Source organism: Onychostruthus taczanowskii, unplaced genomic scaffold, assembly GCF_017590055.1.
Source record: "Onychostruthus taczanowskii isolate IOZ18803 unplaced genomic scaffold, ASM1759005v1 scaffold19, whole genome shotgun sequence".
Lineage (NCBI taxonomy): Eukaryota > Metazoa > Chordata > Aves > Passeriformes > Passeridae > Onychostruthus > Onychostruthus taczanowskii.
This window is the reverse complement of record NW_024499128.1, coordinates 5,047,886-5,071,279: the sequence shown is the minus strand read 5'-3', so window position 1 is coordinate 5,071,279 and position 23,394 is coordinate 5,047,886. Positions and strand designations below refer to the sequence as shown.

General features: G+C 43.2%; 3 protein-coding genes across 9 annotated transcripts in view; 2 read left to right on the top strand and 1 right to left on the bottom strand.

Moving 5' to 3' along the window:
• The window catches only part of MYH11 (myosin heavy chain 11), a 54,387-nt gene extending 49,793 nt beyond the window's left edge, over nucleotides 1-4,594 (top strand). For 2 of the 3 annotated variants that reach the window (XM_041401917.1, XM_041401916.1), the window contains one exon: nucleotides 3,905-4,594. In XM_041401917.1, the coding sequence (XP_041257851.1) occupies nucleotides 3,905-4,043 (139 nt within the window). In that variant the 3' untranslated portion in view covers nucleotides 4,044-4,594. Of the gene's footprint in view, nucleotides 1-1,058; nucleotides 1,091-3,904 lie in introns of all 3 variants that reach the window. The other variant, XM_041401918.1, reaches the window with a different exon arrangement.
• A 1,135-nt stretch (nucleotides 4,595-5,729) lies between these two features.
• NDE1 (nudE neurodevelopment protein 1) lies at nucleotides 5,730-19,657 on the bottom strand. Its single transcript, XM_041401919.1, has 9 exons — nucleotides 19,369-19,657; nucleotides 15,182-15,309; nucleotides 14,493-14,646; nucleotides 11,285-11,433; nucleotides 10,820-10,956; nucleotides 9,825-10,001; nucleotides 9,311-9,402; nucleotides 8,178-8,314; nucleotides 5,730-7,110 (listed from the first exon to the last, which is right to left on the bottom strand). The coding sequence occupies exons 2-9, from the start codon at nucleotides 15,265-15,267 to the stop codon at nucleotides 7,017-7,019; spliced, it is 1,026 nt and encodes a 341-aa protein (XP_041257853.1). The 5' UTR covers nucleotides 15,268-15,309; nucleotides 19,369-19,657; the 3' UTR covers nucleotides 5,730-7,016.
• A 3,592-nt stretch (nucleotides 19,658-23,249) lies between these two features.
• The window catches only part of MARF1 (meiosis regulator and mRNA stability factor 1), a 30,672-nt gene continuing 30,527 nt past the window's right edge, over nucleotides 23,250-23,394 (top strand). For 4 of the 5 annotated variants that reach the window (XM_041401414.1, XM_041401415.1, XM_041401412.1 and 1 more), the window contains exon 1: nucleotides 23,250-23,369. The gene's annotated coding sequence lies outside the window, so the exon portion shown is untranslated. The remainder of the gene's footprint in view (nucleotides 23,370-23,394) is intronic. The other variant, XM_041401411.1, reaches the window with a different exon arrangement.

Genomic DNA, 23,394 nt, shown 5'->3' with positions numbered 1-23,394 from the left:
TAGAGCGGAACTAAAAAAGTGGAAAAAAATCTGTCAGGTGAGGAACAGGCACTGCTAAGGCTGCGAAGTTACTCACTCCTTGTATTAGCTTGGCACTCAGAACAAAAAGCCCAAGTCAGGAGTGAAGTGCATTTCATAGACTGCAGCAGCCTCAGGATTTCAGCTGAGATGAACTGTGATAACATGGCACAGGCCTTACTCTCCTCTAATCAAAATCCTTGTGGCTTCAATTGGAACATAATTAGGCTTGGCTGCTTTTCAAAACACCCCTTATATAATGGCTGTATCTATTTGTACAGAAGCAGTCACAAAAGTGTAGAAATGCTTGTGCTTTTCACACTTTCACACATGCACAACTCACACGTAATGACTGTGAACAGTCTTGGACATCACAGGCAGTAAAAAGCAAAGCACATTAAATTATTCTTATTCCAAAGTCTCTTTGGACTTCACTGCTATGGGATTCAGTGTCATCAGATCAAGGAAAATATTAAAACATCCCTTTGCATTTTCTTGTTAAAACTGCTTGGGAAAAAGATAAAGCTGTGATCAGTCAGCTACATCCCTGAGTTCTGCACTCACTGGGTTTGAAAACATGAGCTCACTGAAATAAAGAGGCTGACTTGAGTTATAAAGAAATTGCTCTATCTGCATCACTATACCATAAAATTTAGCCTTCTACCCAAGACCAACAGTATTTCAGATTAAAAACAAGCACCCATCTACCTGTGTTCTCAAAGTACTTTGCCAAACTATTTACCAGTAACGTGCTCCAGTGTTACTGGATGTGGATTCCCTTCAAAGTGAAGGGTTATGGATGTAGCAGCCTTTCCCACTAGCACCACCTTGGGTAGTTACATGTTCCTGGCTGCTTTATGAAGCAGTGGCTGTGTCCAGCCCTTTTACATAGAACACCATATAGCTCATTTTTGTTTTATCTAAATGTAATGTAATTGGCTGTAATGTACTTTGTTTTAATTATTTAAAAGTAATTACCTACCTCTGATCATGACCATGTGCATAGTTTAACTGCCCAGGACTCTTTATCTCTGTTTCAGAGGGACACAGGAACCTTCGCATGACTAAGCAGGTACCATGCCTTCAACTTTGCAGCTAGCTTGTATTGCACAAATTTCCATTTTCTTTGGCCCTGGTTAAAATTATGTGAGGTTTCTGCAAACTGTGAAGGCTTGGATATCTTGGCATTAATCTGTTTTATCAAAAAAAGACAAATATTACAATAATCTAGCTACCATCAGCTGTTCATCAGTGATACATCTTTCTCACAAGTAGGTTGTGTACTGACATAGACTTACCAGCGTTGCATTCTCACAAGCTCTACCACCAGAGTACCTAAGCAAGTACTCTGATTTTTTTTGCATGAATTTTTTTGCACATCATCTTTGTGCACTGCCACGAAGAGTAAATTTTTTCAAATAAAATACACCATTGATTAGTAAAATTGATTAAAAGGACTAATGAATATGGAGTGTCACAGCATGTCATTAGAATTTCACAGTATTTCTTGTGCCTACTGTAATGCTGACCTAAGGTAAGAGCCCATCTAATGCACCTGAGATTTGGGAAGACCTTACTTGCATGTGATTTATCACACACCACACAATCACAGACAAAAGAGAAAGTCTTGCCTTTCATTACATAGCACTCTGTGCCTGTATTGCTTACAGAGAGTTATTACTGAGGCTTCTAGAGCTATTTTACAGACATTACATTGCTTGTTTACGGTATTAAAACATGGAGCACGGACACAGACATTAAAGCTGACACTGTAACCTAGCACAGCATTATGTTATACTTAATAGCACATTCTCTGGACACAGGAATAATACCTGCACTGCAAAAAATTAAAGAGCTATTGCCTTGTAATATTTGTATATTTTCTATTTTACATATGCTGGATTTTGCTGTGAATACACAAATATTTAAAGATGATGTCTTGTCCTTGCATGTGCCTTTTAGTCAGCCTAATATTTCCAGTCAGACTGTTACTCAAGCACCACTGCATTAGCACTTGTTTAAAGGCAGACTAAATACAGAGGTGCTAAGCAAACACTGGTGCTGAAGGCTCATCCCTGGTACACACATTGTTCTAAAGGCACTAATACAAATGACCACCTGAATGTTATCAAACACATAAACTTCTTTAAGAGGAACAGATATAAACAAAAGGGTTTTATCCACAGAGCCAATACCAGTTTAAATAACTGGTAAGTTTATGCATACTGTAACAGTTTAATAAGCAGTTAGTGTATGATAAGGAGTTCACTTCATAGCCAAAACTGTAGTGCACAATTTGGTGAGACTTGCTGTTATTCCCTCCAGCCCCATGTTCTCTTACAGCACTTCAGTGAATTACTGCAGCACAACTGACTCACGAGTAACCGAGTCCAGACAGCACAAGTCCAAGGGGGTAGAGAGCTCTTCCTTTATTAACAGGAATTAACAAATTTATTAACCTAATCAGAACTTATTTGCTAAGTAATAATGAATCTCTGCTGCTGTAAAATAAGAGACCATGCTCTTAGACCCTGCCAAGCACACAGCAGGACAGAAATGACACACCCCTGTGTTCAATACATGCCATCAGCACCAGAACACAACCATGGTTAATTATCAGCAGGTCTTACATGAAGCTTTATTAGCTAGCTAATTGCCTGCTCACACTGAAATTTAAGGGCAGATTTATGGAAAACAGACTACATGCACATTTCCATCTTGGAAATGCAGATTCATGCCTCTGAACTAAGTTAGTCCAGCCAATGTTCCTACCCTCTTCCCTCATAGGGAAGACTGAACTTTGGACTTAAATAGCTGCTTCAGAAAGGGCACTGGCTTAGTCTTTTGCAAGGACAAGACAAGCCTTTAAATATTTAGGCATGATTGCTGTACCCAAAAGTGCAGTCTCGGATCTACTTAATACCAAATTAGTACTTTTGGCACAATATCCAGTAATCATGAATTTATTTTATTGCTTATATCTGTGGTCTCAAGCCTTTACAAAGGTTTGCTTAATGAGGGGCAAGTGAGAGGCCATGTCACAAAACTGAAATGCTTTACAGCACATTAGCAATGGAGGCCATGGGGCAAACCCATCATCTGTCTCACTTGCTCACACCACCCCAAAAATTAACCTTGAGGACCAAAGTGTCCCTGCCTTGGGATGTGCCTATGAAATATATGGGGATGGGAGGGAGATGGGAGAGGAAAAGGGGCTAAAGTGGGAAAAGCATTTCCTGTAGGACACTTGCACTGCTAAGCATCAGTCCCTGGGTTACAACAGTTCCAAAGCAATGACTGTTTCCTCCCTCTGTTGGGAGAGATTGGAGTTACTGAGAACCTGAGTGTCACCTGTGGTGCTCTGACCAGAGCAGCCTGTGCAGAGAGAACTGTGGGCTCAGAAATGTCTGCTGCCATCCACAGCACTGCCCCAGGCCCTGCAGGAACTGGTGGGCAGAAATTCTGTACAAATTGCTCTGTCTGCTTGCTCCTCCAGAGGCACAGGAGGGACACTCCTCTGCTGTGGAGTATGAGCACTCCCTTTCTCCACTCCTTTCAAGTACCTTCAGTTGCAGTTCCCTTAGGGGAAAACAGTGAAATGAGGGGAAGAGTGGGGGTAATTTGGGGCTGATGAGACTGATGAGAGGAGGACAAGGACACAAGCACAAGAAAAGGAAACCCATCTAATTTCCAAGCAATTGGGAATCTCAGCCTGTTCACAAGTTACGGAACAGAAAGTGGAATTAGAGGCCCACAGCTCTTGGCTTTTCTGCATTTAGAACCATCAGCCCCACAGGTCCTGTTACAAAACTCTGCTTATTTTTGAGGATTCCAAATGACCTAGCATCTGATTTTCTTTTTCCTATTTTTTCCCCTCTTACTGCAGGAGGGGAAATGAGCCAACATCTTTTGCCCCACCCCGTAGATCTGGAGGCAGAAGAGTAATTGAGAATGCAACAGATGGAGGTGATGACGAAATGGATGCAAGAGATGGAGATTTCAATGGAACAAAAGCCAGTGAATAAACACGCTTCAAAAATTGCACTGCAGCAAGGGAAGGGAGGGAGGACGATATTTAGCACTGTATAAGTCTACTCTTAGTGTCAAGGTCACATACACCCACTCCTCTGACAGATAAAAGCACAACTGCCTTGTCTCCAATGTATAGATTGACACTAAAAGTACTCCAAAACTTTTTGTACCATGAAGCCTATTGGAAAAGGTGGGGATTTTTAACAGAGTAAATCACTTTGAGAATCATGCAGAAAGTGAGTTCTAGTAGCTCAAATGATTTAAAGCCCAGTAAACTATAGTCTACAGAGGATCTGTGAGATTGTTGCAGGGGGAAAAAAGGCATTGGTCAGTTAATCTTTTCTTAAACTTCCATTTTGTTTTGAGTATTCAATTAATATAGGGTTTTCTCCTGGCTACTACACCCCTGATGCACAATTCACAAGGTGGAAGTGCCTTTTTGATCACTTACTGAAAAATATCATTTGTTCAAATTAAGCCAACTGTTACAGTTTTATATGCACCATGGATGTGCTTACACACTAATAAAAGGCTATAAAAATGACTCCACTGTTCTTGTGTACAGGTGTCACTTGAAGGGAAGGGATGCAGCAGAGCTTCTCTAAAACCCAAATACTCCTTACAAAAGTTGATCTGTAATCATTAGAACAAAACCCTGATTTTCTTTGAAGTAATGCTTTTGAAGAAATACAAAAAAAGTCTGAGCTGGAAGTCAAATGACATAAGCACAGGGAACAGGTTTGATTCCCTCAGGGACACACAGTGCTGAGGTGCCCTGGGATGCACAGGACCTGCAGAGACTCACAGCCCTCAGGTGCAGGAGCTGGAAAGCAGTGGGGGCCCTACCTGTCTGTCTGTGGGCAATGAACCCAGCCTTTGGTGTGCAGAAATATTTCCAGCCAAGCCTCTAGAGCAGGCTGAAACCATTAGAAACAGCAGCCCACACTGAATGCAGGATCCAAGCCAAGCTATTCTGCACTAAGGGATCAGGATGCAGTTACTTTTTATTTTTGGAGCACTCCAGGAAGACCACAACTTACTCTGGGAGCTACCAGGACCTGCCACAAACCCTTGCAGCTCAAGCACTTTCAGACAGCAGCAGCTCTGTGGTCACAGCGGGGCAGTAGGGAGCCATGCACAGCAAAGCAGGATGTAAAATCACTCTAAATCCAGTGCAGAGAGCTTACTTGGTGCCTTTGATTGACCAGCAAGTGAACCTTAAGGAGTGTGACTACAGGGAGAGGAAATCATGCACAAACATCCACCTTGACAGCTAAAGAAGTCATCTTCTAAATATAAGCATTGTTTCACGAGTGTGGAGATCACGAACTGGGGATTCAGACTTGGCACCATTTAGCCAGCAGAACCAGAGCCCAGAGAATTCTCTCTCCTCATGAAAGAGTAAAGGAAGAATCCATTTAGAGCAATAAAGATGAGCAGAGAGGGGTAAGGAGTTACTGGATAAGAGTTGATCATTGCCTGATCAGGCACAGAGCTGTAAAGATGCTCAAGAGCTGGTTGTCAACAGTTTGGAAGCCTGCATGTGTGGGAACAAGAAGACAAGCAAGTCAGACTTCATATTAAATGGTCATAAGCACCAATGCTTGGAGCAGAACCAGCAAATTGAACATGTATAAGACAGTAATAACTTGCCAAAAAACTCAAAATGCATCAACAATTCACATTCAAAATAAGCTTTATTCTGCTCCCCAGTTTAAACAACTTCATAGGTGGACTGAGAAATGGAAATCATCTGTGGTTTACATATTCTAGAGAAATAGTGGCCTCAGTGGCTGTTTTCACAGCACTTCCTTAAAAAAAAAAAAAAACAAAAAAAACCAAACCCATTTATGTATTCTTTTGTCAAGTAAGCTCTCCTCATCCCCTGCCACAAAAAAAAAAAAAAAAAAAAAAAAAAAAAAACCACCAACATAAAAATTGTTTGTCATGATTAGTTTTGCAAGGACAGGCTTTCATAAAATACATTAACACTGGGAATGAATCTACTCCATTTAAAAAACAAATGCAGTAATATTCTCAGGGGGAAAATTATTTAAAAACAACATTCTCTACCTATATACAGTTCTCTAGCATAAAGGGCTTTTCAGGCTAAAAAAGCATCTCTAAATTAGTAACAGCTGACATATTCATATAGAAAAATAAAAAAACACTAACACCCAAGGCACCTTAGTGAAGGGAGGTTTGTAAAGCAGTAAAACCCACCTATCAAGATGTTAGAACTAGAAACTTGATCAGGTTTGGCCTCCTACAACCACCAGGCTTTATGAGCCACTATGGGGTTTAAAAAAAAAAGTCTACATGCTATTAACTCTGAGTTCTCCTGAGCACTCTCAGCACGAGACATGTCTCACCTTTAACCATGACCTGTTCTGAATGAGAAATCATTGCTTACAGAAACGTCTTGCCATTACACATCTTGTCACAGAGGCAGGTTTTTGTGCAGCAACATTCTGGTCAGCAAACACTCCATGGGGAGCTGAGTAGCTTCCCTGCAGAAATACACCTTTCTCCACATAAAAACACCTCTAATTTGGGTGACTGCAGCACACAACACCCATGGCAGAAAGCAGAATTCCAGCCAGAACTGGTGGTATATTAACACCAGAAGCCAAAGCCTAAGGAGCTACGTAGTGAATATTGCTGTGTTGTAGGCAGGAGGACTATGGCTTTGGTAGTGTCAAAAGAAGCAACCTTCAAGGAGCTATTTACAGTAGCTGATGCAGGAAGCAATTCCCAGTCCTGCTCTGACACAGTCAGCATTGCTTTGTCACACCTTGTCACTCACAGACCTTGCCCAGAGGCCACTGGAAGCCACTACCAATTGTGACTGCTTGTTCAGTTCTCACCTACCCTGACACTGCTGTCTGCTTGTTCATTGATATTCTCTTTAAAACTAAGGTCTGAAATACACATTTCTTCTCCTTTCCCAAAGCCAGCCAGGCTTTTCATAGCAGCATCTTGACAACACTTTGTGAGGGATGGCTCATGGGTCCTGGAACGTGTGCTGGCCGTGTTCCAAACTCCAGGCGTTTCACCATCCTGCAAATGCAAAACTGAAGTCAGGGCATTTCTCACTGAGTGTTACCATGCTCAGAACAACTGCTCATGTCCAGAACAAACCACTCAGCTGAGATGAGAGAACAGCACTCAGCAATGCACAAACTTCCTTAACTGGGCTGAGTTTTCACTGTAACACAGGGCTCCATTTCCCTCTGAGTCTTTTACAGGTGTTGGAATTTCAGTTTAGCATTGCAGCAGTAGACAACAATCAGCTCATGCATATGTAAATATATGGCCCCTAAGGCTTTTTTGCAGGAGCTTTCATGAGGTTTCTACCTCACGAAACATTCCTTCTAAACAACACTATTGGGCACTGGGTACCAGGACAAACTAGCACATGGGTCTGGCAAAATAATTAAGTCTGAAACAAAGTGCACTATAAGCACTTCACTTACCTAAACACAGAACCTAAATAATGTGCAGTGCAGGATTAGCAGAGTTTAAGCAGACACTGAATGTCAACTTGCAATTACCTTGCTGATTTTTCGTCAATTGATTAAAAAAAGACAACTGGTTCAAACATTCAGAGGAATGTGTACATTGATTAAGGTTACTTCCTGTCAGTTGCTACTTAAAAACACATCTTAGCAACTGTAAAGCATTCTCAGTGGACCCACTATTCACCTTTTTTCCAGTTCTCTCACAAGTGAGAATCTTAACTATGATAAGGGAAGTCTCCCTACATGCCATAACATTCCTGTGACATCACTTGTACAAGAACATAAAGCATAAAATAAATTGAACCAACAAGCAAGAACTGTTGTATTTTGTCCCTATAAACACTGATTTATAATAAAATACATCTTGCACTTGCTTCAGATTCGAGGTATTCAAAACTTGATTGCAGCTAGTCTTCGAATTTCATCAGCTTAGTGACTCCAAATTTTAAACTGACCTGAAACATTCAAATCATAATCCTGAATAACTGAATTTCACATACTTTGAAAACGTCTCTACCAAAACAAAGACTTATATACTAAATATCAGTCCCTAAGTTCCAACACCCAACAGCTGTCCCTAAGACACCAGCAGAGCCCAGCACTCACCCTGTGTCACACAGAGGCTGATGAGGACTCAGGCGTGTTTCAAGGACATCTCTGTTCATGTACATGGACACTGAAGGTCTGTTTGGAGACTGCTCATACACAAAGTTTCGGCAAGATGCAAGCTTGGACTCCAAAGCCTGAAGTGAACAGATGAGGCAAGTATCAGATTGATTGTTCTCTTTCAGAAGATGGCAGTGACACACCAAAATGGCACTGAAGTGTGGGAGTTTGGGGTATTTTTCTTTAAGAGTGAGCTGTCCAGTAGCGGAACCTGCTAGACCCCAGTGCCACATGAGCTCTGAATTTGTGAAGAGATGAGACAGTCATCTCTCTAAAGATGAATCTCTGTTTCTCTAGGGAGCTGATGCTCTTCACCAGCAGGAACACAAAATCTTCACTTTCCTCTGAGAGATTTTTACATCTTTCTTACAGGCATAAATTTTTAGATTACTAAACATTCATATGAGCGATCAGCTTCCCTAGACATGTATTGGGTGGTACACCAGAGGGAATGAGCCACAGATAACTTATTCTCCCTCCCATATTCCCATTCTAGACCACTCCACCTTTGAGTTGCTTTCTGGCTGTATCAGTTCTGCAGCTCAGCCCATCAAAGCCCCATAAAAATGTTTGTCACAACACAGCACCAAGGCATAAGGAGGTTAACACAAGTCATGGGATAACTTTCCCAACATCAGCACTACCTCAAATATCAAACTACAGCTTAGCAGGACATTAGGCCTTGCTCAAAAGACCACTGGACTCTTAAGGCAAACTTCACCAGAAGCTTTTTGGACAACAGGTACCAGCATGCTAACTTCCCTGCTCTCACAGGAACAGATCCCTTCTCAATTTACTCATGCTGACTTATTTTTTCTGCACATGCACTTCCAGAAATTCATAAAGGGAGATCTTATCCTTATCTGGATTAGAACTTAGAAAAACAAGCATGGTCCATTTTTATTTGGGGGTTGGTCAGAAATGTTTGAAGTCCAGACCAAGCCCAAGGCCACACTTAGCTAACCTGGGGGCAAGAGACTCCTTTCAGTCTCCTCTGAACAGTAATGCTGGCTGCAGTTTCCAAGAGCTCCAGCTTTCCAAAAGCATTGGAATTTTGGCAGGTAATCACTCACCCCCACTTTTCGCAGCAAGTCTCCCACAATATTAAGTGCAGATATTCTTGCAGCTGGTGTGAGAGGGGTGGCACCATAACTGTCCTCAAGACCTTCAGGGCAGGTTAAAGAAGGGTATGTTACTCATGGAGAGAAAAAAAAAATAAATAAATTGACCCTACTGTCTTAGAGAAGATGATTCAAGGAAGAAGATTAAAGATCACACAGGTTTTTAAAGCTTTTCCCCTAAATCAGACCAACATCTCTGGGACAGTTGTGAACTAACAGAAAGTACCAACAGCTCATCTTATCCCTCATTATTTCCAGACAGTTCAAATCAATTGGAAATGAACAGGCTATGAATAAACTTAAAAAATCCCAGTCTGTGAATACTGAGACCATGATGATTTGATTTAGGTTACACTACACTACACACTGAATTCTGTGGCTAAAGCAGGAATGAAAAGAAGGGAGCAAACTATAGCAAAAACAAGAGCATCAAATGGTATTTGTGAGCTGGTTCCCTGCCAGTCACCTCTCCTAAAGGTCCCAGGGGTGGGAATGCTGATGGGTGTCCGGCGCATTGCGGGTGTTGAGGGCACAGATAAGGAGGCCTGAACTGCAGTGTCTGTTCTTTCTGCTTCCAGGGGAGCTCTCATTGGTGTTTTGGGCTTCTCCTGTTTCTGCTGCACTGCAAGCTCTTGTCGTAGATCTATGAAGGAAGCAACACAAAGCAAGTGCTGGAGTATGCAGCCACCAAGACAAAAACAAGAGGTAATCTTTTGTCAAAATATTTTTCTCTTCATGGAGGTGAGGTAAAGTCACTTATCCTTGTAAAAGCTTACTCCAGACATATCTGAACTTGGCACACCTTGGCTACATTCTGGCTCCCTGCAAGGTGGAGATCCTACCTGTTGTACCCTTTTCTAACCTGGTCTCCACATGAAGGAAACTTGAGCTGAGGCCAGGTGGAAGCCACATCATTATCTAGTCAAGGGACAGAGCACTTCTGTCTGGCTGTAGCTTATGGATACCACTCAAGGGCACAGAATCCAAGATCTGAAAACAGATGTTTGTCCAGCTCCAGGGTCTCTCTCTTCTCACCCAGACTTGTTGACAGATAACAAAAAGCCAGTGCATTCCAAGGCAATCAGAAGTCAGTCACAGCCCTCCTGTGCCCTCCCTTAGTGCTTCATTGGCTCCATTTCCCAGGAAACAATGAGGTTAATGTGTATTAAAGCTGACCTTTGTGGAAGCCACATATGCCCCAGCTGGACTGGCTCAACTCCCTGAAGCCCTGATTAGGAGAAGGCTGGAACAGACTTTTGTTTCTGTGAGTGCTCTGGAATAATGTCAGGAGTTCAAGGAAGGGGCAGAATGTTCTTCAGTTTCCTTACTTGTCTCTACATTTCAGATACTAAGTTTTAAAGAAGCAAAGTTAAAAACCCAGCTCTAAGGCATATAGAGAGGACTGAAAAGCTACAAGGCAGTGGGAAAGAAAGGAAAAGATAAAAATAACTTCTGTCTAACCTCTAGCTTCATCTTTCAGGCGCTGCACAGACTCTAGAAGGTTTTCTTTCTCATCCAGCTCACTCTCCAGAAAAGCATTTCTTTCAATAGCCTGGTTTAAACGCTGTTCAAAATCCTCCAGGGACATTATAGTGGCTCTGAAAAAGAGTGCACTAGGTGTCACTACCAGATCCTTCAAGCACATGGAGGACTCTCTCTCTCACAAGAAAATGGACATTTGCATTTTTGTTTGGTTTGCTTTGGTTTTGGTTTTTTTTTAGCTTGTAATATATGAAAGAGTGCAGTCAGGAAGAGGTAAAAAAAAGTTATCACATTGCCCATCTGCAACAAATCTCTTCAACACAATCATCAGACAAGTGATAGCTCAGAATGGCAATGCTAACAAGTAGTGTCACAAACAGCTCAGTGCCACCATGCTTGCAGGACAGAATAGAGGTGGAAAAAAATACAGAAAAAGCAGATCACCTTTTTGCTCTTTCCAAATCATCATTTTCTTGCTCAAGTTCTCGAATGTATTTCTGAAGCTGCTCTTTAATAGCTCTTGTCTGTGCCAAGTCATCTTCCAGCGCAGAGATTTGCCTGTATCCTTCTGAATGCTGCATTTCAATCTTTTCCTACTCAAAGGCAAATCAAACAGCACATCAGATACTTAGCAACACGTTCTCTTTTTGCAGCATTGTCTGAGCCCCTTGAAAGGCAGAGACAGACATTCTGAAGATTTTTGAGAAACACCATTTTACATATGGTAAAATGCCAACAAATTCAATTGCTCACACACTTCTGGGCTGCCAGCAGACAAGAGGTCTTCCTGCCACTCCTTATCAAACAGAAGTGCTAGGGAACATTCCCACACTCACAGCACAACGCCATTCCCTGCCTCTCCCCTACAGCCTGACTCAGCACAGTTTCTAAGCAATACACAAAGCACACAAGAGGAGTCACTTATTTTCAATCCTAATATGAAGTCAGGCAATATTCTGGAGCCAAAGTAAGAAGAATAAAAGAAAATTCCAAGTGTGACTGTGTTACATGCTGCTGTGAAATCAGCAAGATTCTGCACTGCTCATGTAGCTTTTTTAGCCCAAAGCAGGTTTAGAACTCTAGAACATTTCAGGTACAGATACACTTCTGGGAACCTAAACCAAAATCTGTCTCCCTCTAAACCATGTATACAAGGGTACATTTAAGACAGGCATAGGCAGGGAGGAAGACTAAGCTTCCACATCAGATCTCTCTCTCCTGCACTACCACTAAATGTGGAGTTAGTTCCACAGTATGTGACATGGGAAAGGTTTCCCCTGTGACAGGGAAAGCTCCAGAGCACACTATTACAGTGCTTTATACTCAACCACCTTGCTACCAGACCACTTCAACATGCCAGAGGTTTTTTGGAAACTTCAAGGTTGCTGGGCAAGCAACATTCCTGAAGTGCTCTCCAGACAGAATTCAAGTACAAAACACTTGAAGTCACTGGAAACAAATCCATGCACTGGAATTTCAAAACTATGGCAAGTCTAGTGTGAATGATAATGTGAAGACAAGCTATTTTAGCACATGAAATGCATAGACAAGGAGGAGGGAAAGAGATACCCATCCTGAACTAAGGAATCCTTATTTGACTGCAGTGTGGTGACATTGCTGTAATTCCAAATCTCTGAAACATTTAGGAGCCTCTAAACTCCAAGAGGCAGATTACTTTCAATTAGTTTCTCAGGACTCTCTAAACTAACCCTGCAAAGCACTAGTCCCATCAGTTTTTAGGTAGTGTGAGCTCTGATTTCTGAGGGGGAGCAGGCACACACACTGGGCTGGTCAGCCCAGAGCCACAAGCTGTGTGGGCCTGGCAAAGTTCACTGGTGCTGACCTAGATGCAGATCCCAACCCCTGATGGGCTCAGTTAACACTGCTGCTCAATAGCTTCATGAGATTAATGCTTTGCTCTTGAATTGATTCAGATAAAAGACCAGAACTGCAAGGTCTGAGTCTTTGTTTTTAGCCAATTGTAATAAACTATCAGCTGATCTGGCCCTCAATGGTGGCTCTGTTCCTTCACTGCAGGCTGTTACTGCACTTTTCAGGCTGCATGAATAGCCAATTGTTGAATGGTTTATTTCAAGCAGAATATATTTTAAGAAAGTTATCTACTGTGAAGAATCATTTCAGATTTTCTAAAATATGGCTGCCCTCCACTTTTTGGGGCTCTGTATTGCTTCCTACTATTTTCATTCCTCACTGTTTTGCCTGGTTCACTGGCCCTTCCTCTCATCCCAGCTACTTTAGAGAAAAAAAATCATATACACACTCCTCAATTAAACGAACTATGGATTTTATTTTTAAAACTTTTATCTTCTCCCCAAACCCATTAGCTTCCATGGGTTTATGTGGCTACCTGGAACAGCAGATCCATACTCTATACAACAAGCACAACAACTAATATTTCTAAGGTGCTACAACAAGTATTAAAGCAACATAAATACAATGAAACATGTCTTGGAGGTCTTGCTATCAAAAAGCAGGGAGTGGAGGAAATGGCTAAGCTACTGCTAGAGTGACAGGACATCTGCCTGGAACAGAAGAGTATTTCCTTCAGACAGTAATCTGGACAACAGTTTAAACAAAAGGCATTGCAAATCTGGATTCGTCTGGTGATTAATCACTTATACAAATACCTTCACTCCCATTAGCTCATTATTGCATCCGATTGAATAGAAGTGCAATCACATTAATCTTTGCTTCTACAGAGATTGAGCTAGCCCTACAAAACATAGCATAGTATTTCTTGGGTGACTGTAACTCATCTGTAAACAAAAGGCTAAATTAAAACTTTAAAAAGTCACCAATTTCAGTGACGATTTTTTTCCAAACTTAATGAGAACTTACCAGTATTTCCTGAACCTGTCAATCAGCACAGCACCACCTCATCACTCTCCAGACTCTAGATAGCTTCATTGTTTCTTAAGCCACTGTGTTAAGAAGCCCCATCTCAATAAATTCATATTCTTTATGTTTTATAGTTCTGGAAGTTAATGCCTTTCTGCTGGTTCTTATTTTCACAGAATGCTAACCAAGTGCAAAAAGAAAAACTCATTTTTCCCCAAGGACAGACATTCAGTAACAAAACCGGGACTAAAACTGTTTTATGACTCTCAATTCTCTGTGTTACCCACCAGCTGCTGCTTCCCAGCTTATCTGAAATGTCAGATAATAAATACACAACTATGTAAAAAGGGTTTTAAACTGAGCTTCCTTACATAATGCAAAAACACAGCTGCAATGTTTGTACTTTGATTGTTCTGCAATATTATCTGTGACTGCATGATGCAGACAGCAAGAAAACTATGAACAAAAGCACTAAATAGATGGAAGAAGGAATAGAACAGCAGCTCTCTTGTGTTCACACTCAGTCTCCACTCCACTGTGGACAGTTCTCTCCCATCTGAAATCCATCCTGACACACAGGCACTACCTGTGAAGAGGGCTCCAGGAACGCTACCAAGGAACACAGAATCCTCACAGCAGACAACAGGTTGACATCTCTTTACTTTTCAAGACTTTCCTTTCTGCAGTCTTCTGGTCAATTTTTGTGTAATGCTGAGGTGACAGCATGGGGCAGAGTCTGCAAACACCTGCCCTGCTCCCCCCTGCACTGAGGATGTGCACCAGCAGCTCTCACCTTCACTGATTCCAGCTCCATCCGCAGGCGGCTGTTTTCTGACAGAAGGTCTCTGTTCCTGGACTCTGTTTGCTGCAGCTGAGTCTCCAGCTCAGCTTCATACTCTCGGCTCCCCTCTTGGAATTCACGCAATTCCTCCTGCGTACTCTCAGCACTAGAGAGAAATTCCAGCAACACTCATCACCATGAACAACGGAAACAACATCTCTTGTACACTCAAGGTAAAAACAACACTGCTCTTGAACACAGAAGGCTATATGCCCTTCTCTGTATTAAACAGGAAGAGAGAAGCATAAGCAAATGTTTCCCTGCCATGCATGGAACCCCATAGCAAACTGGTAAAGAAATAAAAAAAGTCCAAATAAACAGAAAAACCCCAGAGTGTCTTCACACTGTAGATGTTGAGGATATATGGCATCTCTTTAGTTTGTCAATTGTCCACTGCCATCACACATTTATTTCACTATTCAATTCTATTATTTATTTGGAAATATAAAGAAAGCTGTTATTTATTAATAAGAAAAAGTGAGGAAGAGAGAAAGATTAAAGGAAGTGTTTTATATTCTTAAACAATTCTATCGAAATAATCCTCCAACAAACTAAACAAGCAGCAATGAAAGAGCTGTGTCTTTGCATGAAGTGTTATGCACCTTACCCAACCACTTGGAGGAATGAAGCCACTGCCTTACCACTGCTTGTACTTCACAGCCAACTCCTTCCAGTATCTGGTTTCCTCTTCCACTGAGCTGAAGTGATGTCCTTCTGAGTCTTCCATAATGAGTCCTCAAAGTCTAAAACTCCTGTTTCATTTTCCCCCCTGAAAAATTACAGGGTCAAGAGTAAGAACTCAGGCAGTGAGCAGCCTGATCCTCCTTGCTGAAGAGCAGAACACTCCCCCTCCCACACAGTCACTGATCGCCTGGAGACCAAACTAAAGGCCAGCCTTGATAGGACTCTGTCAGACTGACCATAAATGTGAAAGAATTCCTTCTAAATCACTCCTCCCAGTTCTCCCAAAGCTGCTGCAGGCTTACACCACATTCCCAGCAGTGAGCACCTTTGGCACCTCTGAGTACACAAACCCCAAACTGAGCTGCATCTGTGCCAGTGCACAGAGAACACAAGGGAAGAAAGACTCAGGTACAACTTCAGCTCCAAACACACTGCAATTCAACAATCCTAAAGACACCTACCATGAAATTAAACAGAAACTTCAAAGAGACAGAAATCAGACAAGATTCTGATTTCTTAAATTAACATTTAAAGGAACGCATAAGTTTTTTGTGGACTTAACTGCTGGACAGGAGAAAAATTTCTTCCTAGGTGAACACAGACAAAGCTACCCAACTTTAAACCTGAACTATCAAAATCCATGTATAGCTACAAGATATCTGAATACCTCAGAGAGCCATGGGAGAAGGGAGGGTAAAAGCTACCCAGAGGTTTTAGCAGGATATCACTGGCTGGGTTAGGTATGCAGATAAGATTGCAGCAATCCAGACAATCCAGCTGTCCCTGTGCCAGCACAAACCCAGCCACAGGACACAGTCCCAAATGGGAATGACACACTAAAGAGCCACAGGGGAATCAAGTCCCTTAAGCTGGTCACTCCCACTTGAGGACTTAAGTATCTCAACACCACAATTAAATAAAATAAATGCCCTGTGATGTGCATGACACCCTCTGGTAAACGGGTCAGCAACAAATATAATTTCATACTAGTTAGTCTTGACAATGGAGAAACATCAAACCTAGTGTTCTGCCCTGGGTGAGGCAAAGATTCCACTCAGACATTACCAATTTAACCACACTGATACCAAATAAACTAAATAAGATCACGAACAGCAAATAGAGGTGAAATTGAACAATTCAGGACGGTGACAGTTGTCACAAAACTGCATCATGGAAATCTAATGACTCAAGAAACACAGTTCTACCAAATTTCAATTCCAGTTCTGCTAAGGAAAATATTTCCTAGAGGTAATTCTGACGGAACAAAGAAGGGATGGCAGAAGCCTTCAAAGATCACTTAGATGTCAGCCCTGTTTTCTACTCCTATTTATGATACTCATAAAATGCTAGAGTAGACCCTTTGAGCAGCACATCTTAGCTAAAGAAAATGAGCATACACTGCACATCTATTGAACTCTGTGGAAGAAAATATCTCTGACCTGTGTCAAGACTTTGCTCTCCAAAAAATTATCTGGTATAAATAGGTTTGAGTAACAGCCACCTACTTAGTAACTCTACTGAGACAAACCCAAGTAGCTCTTACCTCTACTATGGACAAAAGTACTCAAAGCAGTCCGGCAATCTAAAGCCCAATTATTACATACCCAAACAATGCCACAAAGCCCAGTTCCTCTTCACAGCCCAAGTAATTACCAGATTATTGAGCAAGGAGTAAACAGCGTCACAGCTGAGTGGGGCTGTGCCTGCATACCTCAGTGCCCAGTATCAGCTACACACTCACAGAAATTACAGTGTTATTTAAAAGGGGAGTTGGCAGGTCAGGAGAAAAGTTACTAAGCCTTAGCTTTTATAACTGAGTTTGACACAAAATGTTCATTAGCCAAAGCTACATGTGTTCCTTCAAACAAACAAAAGAACTGATAATGTATTGACACATTTCCAGCATAAGGGTTCAAGGCTGAAAAATGCACTGAGCAAAAAAAGAGGAAAAGGAGTGTGAGTAAGGAGTGATTTTCCAAATAGTTCTACTGCATATTAAAAAGAAAATCATGACCAAGCATAATTAACATTCTTGACCTAGGATAGTTTATGTCACATCTCCTCTGTTATTTTTAAGTGAACTGAAAGTGCCTTTGATGTTAATCAGCATGTCCTTCTGCTCAAGACACTGTGTACACTGTGTACACAAGTACTGACCCTTGCAGCACACTTATGAAGAAAAAAGAAAAAAAAACCAAAATAATTTTTCTGACACAAGCATTATAATAAATGAACTATCTGTATTTGGACAGTCAACAAAAATAATTCAGGAAAAATGAACTGCAAGACATCTTGCTCTGAGAAGCTTTCAAACAACCCTTTGGAACCAAAAGGCAGCTTCCACCACCTTCAAAATCTTCAATATGCTCAGATTTGGCTCCTACATTCTCGTATTACACTTTGGAAGAACTAAAAGTCTGTAGTAATTGGCATTTTTTGAGACTGTAGGGCTGCATAGAGAAGAACTTTTCTTAACTGATCCATACAACCCATAAGGCTTTCAGAGACCCCTGTGAACATTCACAGAGCACCAAGGGGCTGCACCCCTCAATGCCAGGGATGTCTCTGTGACCATGAAATTATGGTACAGGCCCAATGAGGATGTCATCCATTAAGAGTTTGTTCTGCTTAATGGTCACCATTACTAAATAGTACTTATAATTTAAAATTAATTGTTCAACTGCAAATACATGGAAGGACAGTGGACCTGATTCCAGAGATGTGGCTACTGTCCTGTGCCACAGGCACTTTTTTGCTGCAACATTCAAAGAAGACCTGTTACTTTCCTTCCCTGCATTCATCTTAGCTCAGACTAAGCTGGGATTTTTACACTAACCAAAGATGAAAAATACAAATTTAAACTGAAAAGAAAAATTCCAAGTTTGATACAAAGTATTAAAGCTTTTTTAAATTTCTTTTCCCTGAAATTTTTCTAAGAAGAGTGCAAATAAAAACTATGTAAGTCTTGTTAAACTGCCTTAGAAAGGGTAGGGCAATGACTGGTTTTCCCCTGCTGCCTTCTCCCCTTGATTTTTAACAACTTGGAGACAATATGCAAAATGCCTGAAGAGAAATTAATCAGGAACTCCTCATTGTCTGGGCTCACTACAAAAGCAGGGAGAGCAAAGAGGGGTAAAGGAGGTTTTAGAAATGCTTTTTTAAACACTGGGAAAGGTGGAAAAAACGAGGAGAGAAAGTCAGAGCCTGTAACAGGCACACACTGGCTGCACCTTGCTTGTTTTCGCACACACGAAGCCAGAAGAGACATCTGGCCAGGCTTCCTGCCACAAGCGCTGCTCACAGGCATTACAAAGCTCCACATCATGCAGGAAGTGGAAGCGATCATGGGTGGGGACTGGAATTTTGCAATAAAACACGGCAGCATAAACGTTGTGGGAAACAATTTCATACCAGTGAGAGAAGAATTGCAAAATTCCTCAGGAAAAAGCAAGCACCGGGGAAAACAACACACAAAATTATTGAAGGAACTTCAGTTTGGGAATCAGTCTGAATTCACCCAAACTCATGAGGCCCCAACTTAGATTGTTTCGGTCCTAGAACAAAGGAGTCAAAACGACCCTGATACTGAACTTTTTCTTCACGAAAGAACATTTAGCTCGGTGAACAATGTTGGCCTACCTTTGTAGCAATGCCTAATAGTCCAAGTCAAGGAAATTCATATCATAACAAAAAAAGTGAAACAGTACCACAAGTACTACTGAATTATCCATGACAGAGATGATGAAGCTCCTATTAGACATTATTTTCCTAAATGTAAACCAAAACAAACCAGCTCTTTGCTCCCGAAAAGTAGCTTTCCCATCCTTTGAAATTCAGATTTGCTTAAAATATTCCCCTTGAAAGGGTCTTCCTGTAACACATGGGCCTGTTTTCTTTTGTTTAAGCCACACAAAAGAAAATCACCACAAAAGAGAAAGAAAAGGGAGAGGTCACGGGAGCACCAGGATTACTACAGAATCCCGCAGCCAGCAGTGAACAGTTATCGCCTTCTCTGGGGCTTCTCCACCAAAAGGCTGAATTCAGCAAAACCCTCCTCTCCTCAGTAACCAGTCCAGCTCCCACACTTCCAACTCTCCAGCGACTCCTAAGGAAACCCCACGCTGTTCTCCGCTAAACGCCTGACCTTGATGGTTCCAGCTGCAAGCCAGGAGGTCAGCGGGGCAGCGCTCCCGATCCCATTCCCATGCGGAGCACGAACCGGGCGGGGGCTAAACCAGCGGGCACGGCTCCCACGCTCCGCTCCCCGCCCCACCAGCGCCGGCACGAGCAACTCCAGAAGCAGGAGGCGGTTGGGGGCCGCAGCCAGCCAGGATCCCGATCCCCGTGCCCTGATCCCGGTCCCGCTGCCCCGGCCGTGCCGGGCTCTCACCGCGCTCCCGCCGCACCCGCACCGCCGCTCCCGGCCCGGCCGGTGCCGCCGCCCCATTGGCTGCCGGTCACGTGCGGCGGGCCGCTCGGCCAATCAGCGCCGCCGGAACGCGCTTCGGAAACTTTGGTGACTTTCAAAAGGCGCCGGGGGGCGGCGGCCGCGGCCGGTTCGGGTCTCGTTGTTGTTCCCATTCTCACTGCTGGTCCCATTCTTATTGCTGTTCCCATTCTCACTGCTGGTCCCATTCTTATTGCTGTTCCCATTCTCACTGCTGGTCCCATTCTCATTGCCGTTCCCATTCCTACTCCTGTTCCTCGTCAGGCTTGCTAAACACGCCCCCGTCCACGTTCAAGGACCTACAGTCACACGCCCAAAGCTCCGCATCTTCTGAGGTGCAAACCTAAGCGTGTAAACCAGCACGCGCCGTAAGTTTAAAGGCGTGATTGACCTTAAAATTATCTAAAAGAGGAAAAGCTTTACATTAACTCTTTTTTTTCCCTCTCAATTCAAAAGACCTCTGCTGCAAAAGCAAGCAGCGAGACAGCGCCAGTATCTATTTTTAACGCCAGCCCAACATCTTTAGACCGAAGTGTCCTTTTCCAGACCAAGGACAGGTTTCTGTGTCGCAGTCTATGAAATATTAGCCACTTCCAGTCATCCCCATCCCGGCATGATGCCATCAGTGCGGAAACCTGCGGCTGGCTCCCGCAGCCCGTGGGCAGAGCTGCCCGCCGTGCCCCCGCAGCAGGATCGACAGGAAGGGACCCGAGCCGTGCAGACTTTCCCCAGCGCCCCAGGTGTGTCCCTACCGACCGAGCACACAAACACTCGCTCATTAGTGGTGCCTGGCATTCGTTCGCGGAGCCAAAACAAAACCACAAATTATCGCACGTGTATCACTGCGGCCCGCACGGGCGGGGCCATGTGTCACCGAGTGTCACCGAGTGTCACCCCAGCCCCGGCAGCGCCTCCCAAGCGGCAGCGGGATCGGCACCCACGGGCGGGAGCCCGGGCCCAGCTCCGTTTACCCGGGATGTAACACCGGGCCCGGAGCACGCTCTGGGTCTGAAAAGACTCCTCTGAACTGGAAACACGCCTCTCCCAAAGGCCGTGTAAGGCTGGGACTGTAACTAAGAGGATGGATGCTTTTCCAGAAATACTGCACTAGAAGGAATCTGTCCATAACTCAGATAACTTTAACTGAGAAGGGTGACAAAAATTATTCTACTTTCTTGTCAGGCATTCAGCAAAAAAACTGTATGTTCAGTTCAGATGTTCAGCAGAAGTAAATGGAGACAAACTATCACAAAACTATGAAGAGAAAACTAAATAAGGCATTTAAAAAAATTGGGTTAATAGCATTTGCAGTTCTGTCATTACCCAAGAATGTTTTTATTATCAGATAAGTTGCAGAAAATAAACCACGTGCTATTGTAGTATGTTGCCAGTAATTAAAACAAATTATACATTGTTCACAAGTTTGGGACAAAGGACATTTTACTTCAACTCTTTAAGCAAGTTTTTAAGGATAGTATGACTACAGAGATTATGCCAAAGGTACATACAGCTGAGAATTTTTAATATTTCTCACTTGAAATACTTGTAAAACACAGCAAAATTTCTGAGATTTCAGAGGAAGCTGAGAGCCTCCCAATCAATTCTGAAACAGTGAAAAAGCACCCTAACAAATGCCAGGGGCTCAGAGGCACTACTGTACAAAACCAAAAAATATTCTTTAAAAAAGGTTACTGTAATCATTGTGACTGCCTTGTTTGCAAGAAGAACAAGAACACTTCTCTATTTCAAAATTAGCAGAGGAGGAGAAATTATTTTTTGCATTTATTTTTAGTTTGCTGATTAATAATTAATAACTGGCAGATCTTTGTGGTGCTAGGATTCATGGGCTGGTTATTTTAATGAGGAGGCCACACTGATTCTTCCACAAAAACTACGTGGACAAAAATTTATCCACTGTAAGTTCTGGTAAGGTTTTAACACCTTATGTTTTGGCAAGTAACTTCTGTTGGGAAAAAATTCTTGCTTTTCTTAGAGAATTAAACAACACACCACACCACCCACTCCATGGATGGAACAGGAACTGCTCACCAATTGTCATTGCAAACTACTGAACTGCTTTTTTTATTTTTTTCAAATGGATTACTGACATATAAAATGTGACAAACGTTTTAGAATATCATATGAAAATATTGCTATCACTAAAGAGCAAGTATTTAACAGCAATAAAACCTTTTTTTCTGTTTCTTTAAAGATATTATATAATTCTCTGCAATCTGTATATGCAGAATCAGATTTTCACATGCTTAAGCAAGAAACAGATTCTCACTACTTTAAAAACCTTCTGAAATCTCAGACTGACACGTTTTTTGTGAAAGTGTCAAATGCTCATTAATAGCACTGGTTTACTAAGCAGAGCAGAACACAGCAGCTCTCTCAGCCTTGGCACACAGCAGTGACACTCCCAGTGACCCCGGCAAGCCTGGCTGTGGCTCTGAGCTTTGTCACCAGGGCTTCTCCTTGCTGCTGGCCGCACTCTCTTAGGCCAAGGTGCAAGTATTCCAGCTTAGCCTAATTCCACAACTATGATCAAAAGATACTGAGGCACCAAAAAAGCAGATCCCACCGTGTGCTGTCACTAACCTCCCTGCTGGAGGGGCTCAGGCACCAGCTGAGGAGCAAGCCCAGCCTGGATGACAGGAGTGGCTGCATGACTTCGGCCCAGCCTTCCGAGGGAGCTGTTAAACCGTGACACACAGCCGCGTCTGTAGAAAGACAAGAACAGGAAAATTACAAATAGAGGTCGGGTTGTTGAGACAAGCTCTATTAGCAACACAAGGATTCAAGAGGAAAAATACCACAGTGGAAAGTTATACTACCCTAAAGTGAGCAAAGCCCAGTGACCTCTAGTGAGTTGCCAGTGCCACCACATCAACAGAGCAGTGACCCGTGCGTGGGTGCCCACAGCTTTATTGATGCTTCCTGGGCCAGCAGACTTCAGGAGCTTTGTCAAGGGGTGGGGACACACTCATGCGTAATCCACGGAGTTCTTAGAAGGTTGTTCTTTTTTTCTGCTTTGTATACAAAGTTATTGCTTTGTATTTTCAAGCTGTGTACATCTGACTTGGGGAATAGCTAATGATGCCCAAGGCACCCAGAGAAGCACAGAGAGGTCAGACATGTCTGTTAAAAGAAGCAAACTGCAGATTTCTGGAATATCTGCAGCGAGGGAGACTCCACAGCCCCTCTGGACGATCTGTCCCAGGGCTCGGTCTCTCGCAGGGAAGAAGTTCTTCCTCGTGTTCAGGTGGAACTTCCTGGGCATCAGTTCCTGCCCATCCTCCTGTGCCATTGCTGGGCCCAGGGACCAGAGCCAGGTCCCTGCTCGGAGGCCTCCCTGCAGGCTCCTTCACACATTCACCTCACGGCTTCAGCGCTGGGTCACGGTGAAGTCTGTGCGTGTTCTACCAGTGTTTGTGCGTATTTTACCCGGAGTTCTGTGTGTTTTATCCAGGATTGTGCGTGTTTTACCACCCTCGCACCGCCCCAAGCCCGCCTCACGGCCGCCGCTTTAAAGGAGGCGGGCGCGGGGCGTTACGACGGCCGGCTTTGCGGCAGCGCGCTGCTTTGCGGCGCGCGGAGGCGCCTGACGGCAGAAGGAGCGGAGCGGGAGGAGGGAGGACAACAAAGGCCGGAGGGGCCGCGGCGGCGGCGGGCGCGGGGCGGCGGGGCCGGCGCAGGTGAGGCGGCCGGGGGGCACGGCCG

Coding starts and splice junctions, on each gene's coding strand:
- NDE1 (XM_041401919.1), bottom strand. CDS start 15,267: ATGGAAGACTCAGAAGGACATCACTTCAGCTCAGTGGAAGAGGAAACC. Junction 10,002..10,819: donor CCTGAAAGATGAAGCTAGAG/GTTAGACAGAAG, acceptor CTTCCTTCATAG/ATCTACGACAAGAGCTTGCA. Junction 8,315..9,310: donor ACTTGCTGCGAAAAGTGGGG/GTGAGTGATTAC, acceptor TGTTCACTTCAG/GCTTTGGAGTCCAAGCTTGC.